Raw genomic sequence first — 13737 nt, 5'->3', positions numbered from 1 at the left:
TATTTACAGTATTTCTTTTGTTGGACTGAAATATTTGACTCCTCTTGTACACAGGGGCATATGTAATTTTTTTTGTCCAATAAAATGCTTTTTAGGGTGCAAATATCCTTCCACTTAATGCCATATACCGCTCCCTGAAAAATAGCAAATTATGTTTTTGAGGCTGTTGGACTTTAGTTACATCCTACATCCAATTGTCCTACATCCTTACATCCCTATATCCAATGTGTTTTAGGTGCGAAGGAGCAGCTGGCGAAAGAGAATGAGGAGCTAAAGCAGCAAAGAGAGGAGCTGGAGGTGAGGATGAGTGCACTCAAGTCCCAGTATGAAGGCCGGTTGAGCCGGCAGGAGAGAGAGCTGAGGGAACTCCGTGAGCAACAGGAGAGACACGGAGATCAGAAAGATGAAGCTCAGGAGCCTGGCCAGAGCAAGGTATAGCACCACAAATGCTCTGTTCTCTGACCAATGTATGTAGAAATACTCTGTGTTATGTATGTTAAAAAAAACATATGTATGAATACAATGTGACTTTTTTTGGCATTGATGGGTTTTTATTAAGTTTTATCTTACAAGAGACATCCTGGTCTTTATTTACTAAATGAAAGTATTTAAGTAAATATATAAGTATTTGTCCTCAGTACTGATCAAAGTACTTGATCTTTTCCAGGTTCAGGAGGCACAGAGGTCATCAGATGCTCGTCAGATCACTCTCAAACCCACACCTGCTGCTGACAGAGGAAGGTAATGGTTCATATCCACCTAATTTTGCAACGCGGAAGTAATGTTTTCCATGAATGTGTGAGACTTCTGCATCTTTTATTTTTCTAGCGGTGTTAAATATTGTCTCTCCCTTTTCCATCTGCTAACAGTGCCAGTGCATCCGAGCCGCCCACTGCTAACATCAAGCCCACACCAGTTGCTGCTGCCCCCAGCAAGCCTTCACCAATTGCAGGGAGTAAGTCCACCCCTAGGGCAAGCATCCGCCCAATGATAACACCCGGACCTGTGACCACGCCCACAGCCACAGTCATGCCCACAACACAGGTTGAAACGCAGGAAGGTATGGGTGGAGTTCAGGCTTTGACATCTGATAGGATATCTTTATTAGTGCATAAGTTGTAAATTGTCATTGGTTTGTTCCATCAGCTCTCCAGTCCACAGAGAGTCCAATGGAACATGTGACTGTCTTCGGCAGCACCAGCGGCTCAGTGCGTTCCACCAGCCCTAACATTCAGACCACACAGCCAATCCTCAGCCTGCAGCAGAGCCAAGCCACAGCCTTCGTCCAGCCCACTCAGCAGCAGACCAGTCCGGAGCCAGCAACGACCATTATGGAGGCAGTACATAGCTCACAGATGGAGAGGCCGTCCACTTCCACCGCTGTCTTTGGTACAGGTACAAAGAACAATGAAGAGGTCGCAAACATTTGAAGCCATGGCATCTAAATGTACACTATAAAACACTATAAGATGAACTCCGAGAAACCATATATTGTCGTAGTCGTGTTTATTAGTCACATTGAATCAATGAAAGAAGATAATAAAAAAAAAAAAAACTGTTTATATTTTGGGAGAAAAATGGTGTGAGATTTGATAAATATGAACTTTCTTTTCTTTTCTTTTTTTTTTCTTTTTTTTACACTTTTCTTACTTTTTCACTGACCCACCTCGGCACACCCTTTATTAATATGAGGTTTATGAGATAATATGAGACTAACATGTCATTCTTCTGTCAGTGTCAGCAACTGCAGGCTCATCTGTGCCCAAGCGAGTGCGAGAGGAAGAGCAAGAGAGCTCCACTGAGGTGACTGACACCACACAGGATGACCCCACCCACCCACCCATCACTAAGAAGCTCCGTATCATAAGAAGAATAGGCCTGGAGGTGAGCAGTGTACGTACATGAGCAACTATTATCTTGTGGGAGGGGCTTGTGTTTTTAATTGAGAAATTTGTCTGATTTATACTGGCATCTTATTTTGTATATAATATATAAATATATAATTTTTTCATCATAAGTGAAAGTTTAAGTGAAAGTGAATGGTTTAATTTGTTTGTATATCAGATACACCGATCGCACTGCATATATGCTTTTGCTTGAAGCCAGTGAAGGCATTCTGATACAAACAGACACATCATCTTTCTATTCAATTGCCCAGTCTTTACAAACTCTTAGTGCGTGTAAAATATTATTTCTTTTTGTTGTAGATGCTGCACTTGTGGTGCTGGAAACACTGTGGTTATAACCTTGGCAATTAAAACATTATTTTGATTAAACGTCATCCCACATTGCTCTTTTTGTAGGATGCTTCAGGCACTGAGGAGAGTAATGATGCTATGGGTGAAGCTCCAGGAGAAAGCCAGCAGCCTCCAGATGCCAGTGAGGTAACCGTATAACCACAACCACTCATCCCAACAATGAACAGCCAGCGCACTGACTGTGTCTGTTCTTCTCTCACAGGAAGCATATCCCGTGTTAGGTGAGGGAGACGAAGAATCTTTGTCTCAGTCTGTCCCGATGGATCAGGTGAGTGAGTCCCATCCCTCCGAGTCTCAGATCAGCGGACAGGACTCATCCGAGGACTATAAGCATGACGTCATCATCATAGAGACAGATAGCGGCACTGAGGAGGAAGAGGAGGAGCAGGGGGAGCCTGGAGAGGTCAGTGTGTTTCTCAGAGAAGCAGAAACTTTGTAATTAGCAGTTTGTGTTAACCTCCCTTCTTTCTGCAGTATGAAGATGATGATGCAGAAGATGAAGATGATGAAGATGGGGATGGAGGGATGGCAGAAGCAGCAGAGGATAGTAATGAAGGCAGTGGGAGTGCAGATGCCAATGAGGCCTACGAGGGGGATGAGGCAGAGGTGACCCCTACTTTTCTAACCCTCTGATGCATAAAGCTGCTGTTGTAATGAAAGCCAGTTGGCTACTAGAAAACAAGTTGTTCCATTGTGCCACTCGGTCTCTGCAAACAGTCAGTGTGGTCGCATCTTAAGTTTTGAGTTTTTTTTATTTATTTTATTTTATTTTATTTTATTTTTTGTAGTAAGTTTCTGTGAAATGATTGTGACTACTTTTGGCTGGTTGTTTTGATGTGATTTTGTTGTGTTGCCAGGGTGATGGGGCAGCTGATCCAGGCATGGACAATGAAGAGAGTCAAGAGGCATCTGATTCAATCCAGAAGCAAGTGGACTCTCAGAGCAGTGGTACAAAAACACACGCATTACTGTACATTAATTTCTCATGCTAATGCTGTGATACACTGCCATTTGAAAGTCTGGGCTGTTATGACTTTTTAAAAACATGTTTTTGAAAGAAGTCTCTTATGCTCAGCAAGGCTGCATTTATTGGCTCAAAAATATAGTTAAAGTATTTTTATTTTAATATATTACTCCAATCTTCAGTGTCACATGAAGAAATCATTCTGATATGCTGATTTGTTGCTCAAAATGTGTTTTATTTTCAATGCTGAAAAAAAAAACAGTTGTGCTGCTTAATGTTTTTGTGGAAACTTATACTGTGATTTCATTCATGAATAAATGGTTCAGATATATATAAAAAAAATTAAATTTAAAATTATCAGTAACATTTATAAATGTCTTTACTGTCACTTTTTATTAGTTTAAAGAATCCTTACTGAATAAAACTATTAATTTCTTTCAAAAAAATAAATAAATAAAAATCTTGTTGACCCTAAATGTTTGAATGTTAATGTATGCTTTAACACAGTTTCCCTGCATGTTCAGTCCACCCAGACCATCATGGAAAACATACAATGAAGTCTAGACTATGAAAGTGTGCAATATGGCGCCTTTAGGAATAAGTGACAAATCTATGAATATTGAATCGGAGTAACTTATGTTTTTCATGTGTGTTCACAGGTGAAGCTAGTGTTAGCACCCTGGAGTCGTTCCCTGCTGAGCCTGTGAGAGATCACCAGCCAGTCCCCAGCACCACCACCACCACCTCCTCCCTGGCCCCACGTCTTCCCCAACCCCCCCGGAGGTCACATCACACCCCACCCCCACGCCTCAACATCCACCCCGTCCCTGAGCTTGGACCCCCCATCATGCAGGTATATTGCCCATGTCCCATACTTGAAAGCAGCTCAAACATAAGAATTCTTATTTGTTTCCCTGGACACTACATAAATTAAATACTTCCATTTCAGTATTACATAATTTTGATTACTATTCTTTTGGACAGAGGCAGTCTGGACAGAGCAGAAGGCCCTCAATGAGTCGTGTACCCCAGCTCACGCCTGGAATCGCAAGCATGGTGAGTGAACTGTGTGTGTAATGAAAATAATCATCCTGTGTCTTTAGTGCTTCATAATTTCTGACAGAGTATTTTGGTTCCTTCAGCAACACTTCTTTGACGATGATGACAGAATGGTTCCTAGCACTCCCACCCTTGTGGTGCCACACCGTACAGATGGCTTCGCAGAGGCCATTCAGTGAGTCACAGCAGTTTTTGACTCATTTATAGCATAAAGGGATACATCATTAAACATCTTGATTGATGATGCATCCCTCCATCTCAGTTCCCCTCAGGTGGCCGGAGTTCCTCGCTTCCGTTTCGGCCCTCCTGAGGATATGATGCCCCAGGCCAGCTCCTCTCATTCTGATTTGAGCCATCTGGCCACACATGGAGGTGAGTACAAACACTACACAGTAATGCTGCTTTGACATTGTTTCCGAATGACTTTGATTACATGATGACAACCTAGAGTTTCTGGTTTTGAGCCATTCGTGTGCTTTGTACGAAAGTATTAGTTTCTATGGAAACTAGGGCTGTCAAAAATTGTTTTAATTTCGAATAGTCGTCAAATTTAAAAACGTTGCATTTGAATTTTAGGTGTGCGTTAAGGAGGCAGCCTTATCAGTGGCACATGAGATGCGATGGTGACAGAAGTGTGGTTGCAGTATAATGTTTTCATTTTCTAGAGCGACATCTATCTACGCTGCTCTCACGTCTTGTACAAAAGAGCCGCATGTTTAGAAAGCCATGTAAAATGAATGCAAGTTCAACTTATCTCGAGACTTTATGGTGGGGTTTTTCCCCATCCCACTGTATCTCATGTTTTTAAATGAAAAATGTACTCTGTGTGATTGGCTTTTGGCCTTATTGTATTAAACAATGTATGCATACATGCTGTTTGTTTATAGAAGATTATGCAACTTAATTATAATTGGTTTATAAACATTATTTTAAACATTATGCACTTTTTTTTCCACAGTCATGTCATCTTATGCTTTGAATAAATGAGCATTAGTAATATTTTGCTTGATGCGCCCTCTTGTGGCCTCAGGAGAGAAGCCAAAAGCTTTTCTTCACCCTAACTGAAATTATGCATTTTAAATTCAAATATAATTCGAATTTTGATAAGTAAAAAGTAAAAAAAAAATCGAATTTAGTTTTTCAGCCGTTTTGACAGCCCTAATGGCAACACTGAACAGTGTTTTTACAGTATTCATTACTATATCATTTTTCATTTAGTAATGCACTACTTTTCAAAAGTTTGTGGTTGGTACGATTTTTGAATGTTTTTGAAGACAGTCTCTTGTACTGACCAAGAATGCATTTATTTGATAAAACAAAACATAGTAAAAAAAAAAAAAAAATTGTGAAATATTAAAACAAAAGTTATTTTAAATTGTAATATTGTTTTATAACATGTTTTATAACATTCAGAGTTTCCAACTTGAAAATTTGATTTTTTTTTTTGATTAGTTGAAAAATAATAATTGTAATAACTCTAGTAAATATTATAATTACTGTGAACATAGCGTAATACCTGACATTCCACTTTTCATTCTTCAGGGTTGGGCATGTATGAAAGTCCTCTCTTCCTGCCTGCTCATGAAGAAGAGTCTGGAGGCAGGAGTGTCCCCACCACCCCTCTACAAGTGGCTGCTCCAGGTGAAGTCATGTCAAATTTGTTTGGTTGATATGATTTAGTCAGACCTACTAAACCTGCTCTCCTCCTTTCATTTGTCTTGACAGTGACGGTATTCACAGAGAGCCACCCCTCTGATGTGTCGGAGACAGCCTCTCAGTCGGTTCCCATGGTCAGCACGTCCACCACCAGTCTGACCGCACCAGGAGAAGCTGTTCCAGGGGACGATGGAGATGACGTTTTTGTGGGGGAGGCTGAGAGTGAAGGGTGAGTTTCATGCTTCATTTGAGAGTGGCTCAGTTTTTTCAGTGGAGCTGTAGTAATTGTGTTACCTGTGTGCAGGACGAGTAGTGAGGCGTGTCTCGAGGGCCAGTCGGAGCTGGAATCCGCACAGCCGACCGATGATGCCAGCATGCCCTCCACTAGTCAAGAGCCCACATCCAGCTCCGCAGGTACACACCATTTCACAGACTTGGCACTTTTTTTTTTTTTTTTTTCTTCTTCTGGATCTTTTAATTTCTCAAATATAATGTAAAATTAAATCTGACCTAATTCTGTCTAAATTAAAATGAATTTTCTTGTTTTGTTGGGTTATAAAGTTGTTATAAGGGGTAGGTCTAATGCTATTTCAAGCATTCTGACTTATTTACACTGTTAAAGAGTAGGATTCTTATTCTAAACATGGCCAAAGTTTCAAAAAATGAGTTGGACTTATGACAGAGTATTTCTGTGCCAAATACCCTCCTTCAGGGTCTGTATGAGTTTTGGAATGTTTTTGTTTTTGTCTCTTGAGTATGGCCCGTATGACAATTTGGGTGGAATTCCTTGTGTGGGCACTTCTCCCAGAAGGGAGACTTAAGGATGACTTAAAAGTCAAAAGTCAAAGTTTTGTGTTCCTGTTTTATGTATGCCAATATCACAGATTGCAGATTATCACTATGCAAAAGCTTCATATGTTCGTGACTCTTTAGCTCCGCCCAGGGCATGCCTTCAGGAGCTCGACTGTTTTCTGAGAGAAGCTTGAAGCTGTATCGATCTTTGTAAATCTGATCAAATTAAAGATACTTTGCAGATATGAAGGATGCAATTCTTTATAACTACTTAGGATTAAAATGAGATTTTGTGAAACTCTACTTATGTTCCCTTTAAAAGATTTTTCCTGTTCTTTATCACTGACCATTTTACAGTGGGTACAGAAAAGAATCACCCCCTTCAAAATAATCACATTTTGTTGCTTTGCAGCCTGAAATGAAGACGGACACAGTTTTTGTTTTATCCTTTTTCCAACTCAGTGATTCTGGTTTATCTTTTTCTGACATGTTGGTGTTCTATTTTTCACTTGGATGTTATAAGTTGCACTGCGTAAATACAGCTGAATGAAACCAAAACTGTGTCTGTCTTCATTTCTGGATGCAAAGCAACAAAATGTGATTATTTTGAAGGGGGTTATTCTTTTCTATTCTTTTTCTTTCTACCCGTAAGTATTTGACCCTGTTTATCACCCCATACTCTTCCTCTTTTAGATACCAGCACCAGTACTGGTCAGGCCAAACCTGCGAGCCGGCTCCTTCCTCAGCACCAGCTGCCGCGCAGGAACCAGATCATCAGGAGAGGTTACGACCCCGTGTTTTTACATCCATCCTCTTACTCATACTTATACTCTCAGTATATCATTAATCACATTTCTCACAAAAAGTAACACAGACTGGATTTTAAAACTTTTCTCTTTTTTTTAATGAAGCAAAGATTATGTGAAATGCATACAGAAGCTTTTCATTTGTCAGTTTTGTGCTTGATTGTATAATTTGGTGTTTGTTCTGTAGAAACAGACATTTTAATAACTTTGGATGTCTACAAAGATCTTCAGTGTAATTTGATTTGGTTTGTCTGGGTCTGTATCTCAATCTTTTCCTGCAGGTGGTGTTTTTCCTCGTGGAAGTCGGGGACGAGGACTCAACAGAGGCACTCCCATCTAAATCCACTCACCTTTACAGCATCTGCCCAGCAGAAACACTGATTACAAGTCCTTGAATGACTCTTCAGAGTACCCAGAATCAGCCTACTGCAGTTTTACTTTGTTTTCTTTCAATGTGCTTTAAAACATTGGTTAGACTTATTTTATATTATGTGAGTAATCATACTGACGCTATGTTCAATGGTTTTTGCTAATAAATGGAGAATCTTTCTCGCCATGCAGTTGCTTGTGGTGTTTGTTTCATGCTGGTCTTTCAGGCGCAGTTGAGCCACTTGCTGATGTCATTCTGCTGGGAGGAATGGCTGACAGGGGCCGTCAAAGCGGGCAGATCATCACTAACCTTGACGTTTAGTACTTTCGCTGTAAATCACAGAGATGGTGTTATTAAATGCATCACTTTATATGTACTGATTCAAAGAAACCAAGATGAGACTCGATCAGTAACACATTTCACACTCAAATCCTCTCACAAACGGTCTTCACTTTTAATTCCACAGGAAATACTTGTGTTGCAAGACAAAATGTTGTCACTTACGCCAAGAGAAAACAAAGTAATCGAAACCGTCAGACTTCCTGGGGTTTGGCATGGACAAGGCTGATGTCACGGGGGTCGGGAAGCCCTTCATTTTGAGCTTGATGTTGATCTCCCCTGACAGCTGGATCTCTGTCAGATTAGAAGAACATCATAAAATAAATAACTTTTTCTGCTGTGCTACTAAAATCTTTCCATTATTTGAAATAAAACTGAAGAACATCATAAAATAAATAACTTTTTCTGCTGTGCTACTAAAATCTTTCCATTATTTGAAATAAAACTGAAATAAAATATAAATATTAGATGAAAATGTTGCTTTGGTAATTAAATGCAATAAAATGATAAATGACTAAAACTGCAATAAAAGTTAAAACTAAAATATATATATAAACTAAATATGAATTGTTTAAAAATAAAGATGTAATGTTAATGAAAACTGAAAACATGATAGCAAACTGAAAATAAAAGCAAATTTAAATGAATAAATGCTATAATCATATATCATTTTTAAATATTCTTTCCAGTGCATTGCAAGACAATTTTCTTAGCGTACCTCAGTTTAACAAATATAATTTAGATTACCGGCTTGTTTGGCATTTTTTGGAATTTTGTCAGAATTTTTGGATCTCTTTCCACGGCAACTTGATCCACTTAAAGAAGGAAAAGATAATTTCTGGACTGTGCCTCCTAGTTAGAAAACACAAATTCTGATTAATTTTCTCATTTTGGTTATTTCTAATTATTCTAACCAAACACAGGACACAGAGTTAGTTAACACCTTTCTTGAAGAAGTACACTGACTCCAGCCTCTTTCTGGTAGCTGGGACTGGCAGAGCAGCAGTGATCTCACCGGTGAGCCCACCAAAGTCCTGGGCCACAGATCTGGGATATCCAGGCTCCACAACGCCATTCTCCAAACTCCAATAGTTGTCACCTTAGTGAGAGAATATTTACAATTCAGTGGATTTTGCAACAGCTTTTAAAACACGTGTCGATTGATGGTTTTCCACGTTCTTCAGTACCTTGATGATGTAGGTCTTGCCCTGACAGTTGCAGCGTGTGAAGGCCGTGTCGATGGGAGACGGGATGCCCAGTTCTTCAGTGATTCTACCAGCACGACTGGCTCTTCTAGTCTTAGGGTTCAGCAGCCAAAAGAAGTGACCTGAGATGGATAGCACTTTTCTTAATTAGTGTTCTTATAAAAAATTGCACTATACGCAACAGTATATACATAAAGAAGCTGTACCTCTGAAAGCTATGATGGAGTTGTTGAAGAGAGTTGCCAAAAAAACAGAAATTAATGGTTCAAATATATTCAGATTTAATTTACAGTTCTGCTCAAAAGTTTAAAATAATCAAAATTAATAATGTATTAAAAACAATTGAAGATGTAGCTTTGCCATCACAGTAACCAAATCAGCATATTAAAATGATTTCTGAAGCATCACATGACACTGAAGACTGGAGTAATGACTCTTGAAGATGTAGCTTTGCCATCACAGGAAGAATATTGTATTAATATTTCACAGTGTTGCTGTTTTACTGTATTTTTACCCAAACAATTTCCAAACCTTTGAACAGTAGTGTATTTTAATGAATCGATTGAGCAGCTGTATATAACATGAAAGACAGAAACAGTATATTTTATAGGGTTTTATGTGGTTATATATATTTGAAATACTAAATACAACTAATTTCAAATATTTTCCATACATAGGTGGTAATTACAGGGATGTGAACAAATTCCATACCTGGCGCTGCAGGGCTGCTGGCTGCAAGGGCCTGGGCGACGTCTGCAAGAGTGCTGGGTTTACCTGCAGCAGAGGCACCTTGTCCACTGATGGAGAGGGACACCTGCACTGGGACGGTTAGGGGGTTCCCAGAGGAAGGTCCCGCTGCCTGTAGTGGTCCAGCGGCAGGATCAGGACCAGATTCCGGCAGTAGGAACCCAGAAGGGTTGGAACCGATGCCTGTGAGGGCATGTAGTTTGGTTAACATCAGCTCACATAGAAATGTCTGTAGATTTGAATTAGTTGTCTCTTTCCCATAATAAGTCAAATCAATTTTAGTTAATAGGTTAATTATTTTTAAGCAAACTCATAAAGCTGTTACCGGGTGTGTCAGAGGGTGTCAGAGGAGCGAAGAGGCTGATGTCCTGGGGCAGAGGGCCACCAGCAGGAAGTGATGCAGCATCAGATGGAGCCATAAAGTTATTCAGTCTGGTGTCTGAAAAAATTTAATAAAAATACATATACACTATCATTCAAAAGTGTGGAATCAGTAAGACTTATTTATTTATTTATTGAAAGAATTGTATACTTTTATTCAGCAAAAAAGCATTAAATTGTTCGAAAGTGACAGTAAAGACGAATAATGTTGACAAATATTCCTATTTCAAATAAAACCTGTTCTTAACTCAAAGTAGAAAAATGCAGTTTCTACAAAAATATTTAAGAGCACAACTGTTTTCAACAATGCTAAGTAACAATAATAAATATTTAATGAGCACTAAATCAGCATATTAGGATGATTTCTGATGCGACACTGAAGACTGGAGTAATGGCTTCTGCCAATACAGGAATAAATTACATTTAAAAATTAAAACAGAAAACAGTTATTTTTTTTAAAAAGCAATAGTATTTCATAATATTACCATTTAACTGTATATATAATGAAGACACAAAACTTACCATCTCTCATTAGATCTGGGCTTTGCTGTGCTGCGAGACATGCTGCCATACACTCCTCAGTATAATCTAAAAAACAGCAAATTTAAATACACTTCTGCATTAATTAATCGGAAGTTGATACAAAATGAGAGCTACAGGGGTTCCAGTCAGACTGGATCACCAGCAGATGTCTGACTTATTTCCACAATTCATATATGCTTTGTTTTATTTTCTGCTCCAACCTTTGTGCCAGTGATCCTCTTCAGTAGTCTGTAAAATACAGTTTGTCTTTAACATTAACCTAAAGGTACATGTACCTGCCTCCTCGCTCCCACTGTCGGAAGCTGCTCCGAGGGGCTTCAGATCAGGCTTCTTTGGTGTTTTGGTTTTGGGAGGGATTGAAGACAGTTTGATCTTTATGTCTAATATGTTGCAGCTTGAGTAAATGACCTTTTCCTGAATAACCTCTACAGAATCTACAGCCAATCAGCACTATAGGGGCTCCTCAAATTGCTAAGGGGGTCGCAATCATACAAAAAAAGAAAAAGAAAAGGGGATTAAATAGATATATTAAAATAATACCTGTTGGTTTGTTTAGTTTTGAACTTCTTGCAGCTTGCAACTGGGAGAGAGCATCTGATGAAGACAAGAATAAAGTCAAAACAGGAATAAAACTTGTATCAAGTCAGTGAAGATAACTGAAGATGACTTTTTAAAAATGTTCATATCATCATTAACAATTACAATTATCATTTGTTAATGATCTTAAGTAGTAGCCTATATAGTTAAGCAATTTTAAGTAGTTTTTTATACTGGGGGATCCCTGGGTCTGTATTAAAAAAATAAATAAATAAAAATAAAAAACTCCAAATAAGAATGTTGTGTCATACCACACTGCTCACTGTAGTCGGGACAGCAGGAGTTGTGGCGCGCACAGTCTGAATCGCACTCACACTGTCTGCCGCGCCGGAACGCCTCACCACAGCGACCCCTGCAGGAGTCACCTGCCAATTACACACAACAATTTTAACACTATAAAACCGACTGTATTATATGGTGCCCGTAAGGTGACATGTTCGTAATATAATAACTCGTGGGAACGTGATAATATGTCGTGGCCACGAGATATTAATTTGAGGAAACATCATATTAACTCGTGGGAACGTGATCATTTCTATAATAAATAATATAATAATTTCTTAATTCAAAATAAAATATTAATGAATCCATCTCTGATAATCCCGGGTTGGTGTTGTCATGCAGGTTTGTTTACGCATTAAACTCGTGGCCACAATAAAAATATGTCATTCCCTCAACATAAGAAGTCGTGGCCACGAGAAATGGATGTCATTCCCTTAACATAGCATCTCGAGGCCACGATATAAGGATGTTGTTACCTCGACAAAATTATCTCGTGGTCACGACATAATATCACGTTCCCACAAGTTAATATGACGTTCCCTCAAATGAATATCTTATGGCCATGACAAAACTAAGTGAACCGGACATGTCACCTTAAGGGCACCGTAGTATCAAATTTGACAAATGAATTTTTTAAGGCTACTAAATTAGGACCAAACCTCTGCGGATTTTTTTTTTTTATATATTTTTTTTATATTAGTAATAAGTATGATTATAAGTATGACATTAGGCTTTTGAATAACATTTATTCGTGCACCTCTTAGTCACCATTATGTTGCATTGCATTTTGTTTTGCCCCCACAATTAAAAATAGCTTTGAAAAAACAAAAAACAAAAACAAACAAACAAAAATAAATAAATAAATAAAATTTGTTTTGGCCCTCCTTGAGCGTAAAATAAAATAATATTAGGAGAAGGTTTAAAAATGAAGAAACTTACTATAGAAATGATGTATTAAAATGATAGAAGTACATAAAAACTATCTGTCACTACTTACAGTAATACATAATATTTACAGTAATGATTTTCACAGTCTCTATAAAAGTTTGGACCCCTCATGATGAAAAAAACTTGATCTTAAGGCTTTTGTTTACATAAAATAATTATATTAAATATCTAAAATATATTTGTTATGATTATATTTAATTATATAAAAAATATTATATACAATTGTTATAGTAATTTTGAATTTTGAATGAATAGAAATGAATTGGGCCAGGAAGTGAAGGAAACATATGAACAATTATCCAGCTTTCTAAAATAAAGTATATTTCTGGGTCACTAAAAAAATTCATAGTTTAAATTATTTATTATTCAAATTTCAAAAATAAGTAAATTAGAAATACTAAATAATTGTCATTGTGAGATGGTAGGGTCTTACCAGCAGTGCAGGCATCCTCAAAATCCTTGCAGCACTCTCCATGGACAAAACAGTTGTAGTCACAGTTACAGACCTGCCCGCGGGTGAATTGCTCACCACATCTGCCCACACAGCTGCCTGCACACAACAACACAAGCTAAATCCAACCAGACCTCACCAGGACCAAGATGGACAGATCCAGAAATGATCCGACTCACCTTGAGCTGCACACAGTGGCAGGAGAACACAGGCCATCGCCAGCAGAAATGAAACCAGAGCAGATCCAGTCATGATAACCCTCAACAAAGCAGCCGCACACTGATAAAAAAAAAACCTATTTGTCTAAAAAAGACATGATATGATCACAAAACATTGAAG

General features: G+C 38.4%; 1 protein-coding gene and 1 pseudogene across 1 annotated transcript; one reads left to right on the top strand and one right to left on the bottom strand.

Moving 5' to 3' along the window:
• Window positions 1–8095, top strand: part of LOC109103065 — a 25270-nt pseudogene extending 17175 nt beyond the window's left edge.
• On the bottom strand, window positions 7610–13737 carry LOC109103018 (proteoglycan 4-like). The gene is made up of 14 exons (XM_042714349.1): window positions 13578–13737; window positions 13381–13497; window positions 11969–12082; window positions 11661–11714; window positions 11100–11165; window positions 10522–10635; window positions 10098–10379; window positions 10018–10019; window positions 9656–9743; window positions 9432–9571; window positions 9188–9344; window positions 8992–9096; window positions 8410–8538; window positions 7610–8234 (listed from the first exon to the last, which is right to left on the bottom strand). The coding sequence occupies exons 1-14, from the start codon at window positions 13648–13650 to the stop codon at window positions 8128–8130; spliced, it is 1548 nt and encodes a 515-aa protein (XP_042570283.1). The 5' UTR covers window positions 13651–13737; the 3' UTR covers window positions 7610–8127.

The sequence above is a fragment of the Cyprinus carpio genome, chromosome A2, assembly GCF_018340385.1.
Source record: "Cyprinus carpio isolate SPL01 chromosome A2, ASM1834038v1, whole genome shotgun sequence".
Taxonomy (NCBI): domain Eukaryota; kingdom Metazoa; phylum Chordata; class Actinopteri; order Cypriniformes; family Cyprinidae; genus Cyprinus; species Cyprinus carpio.
Note: the sequence above shows the minus strand (reverse complement) of the source record. Positions and strands in the feature narration are given on the sequence as shown.

Excerpts from the sequence above, each read along its gene's own strand:
- LOC109103018 (XM_042714349.1), bottom strand. The coding sequence starts at position 13,650 with ATGACTGGATCTGCTCTGGTTTCATTTCTGCTGGCGATGGCCTGTGTT. Across the intron at positions 9,572-9,655 it reads CTCCATCATAGCTTTCAGAG|GTCACTTCTTTTGGCTGCTG; the intron begins GTACAGCTTCTT and ends TATCCATCTCAG. Across the intron at positions 8,235-8,409 it reads TTACTTTGTTTTCTCTTGGC|CGAAAGTACTAAACGTCAAG; the intron begins GTAAGTGACAAC and ends TGTGATTTACAG.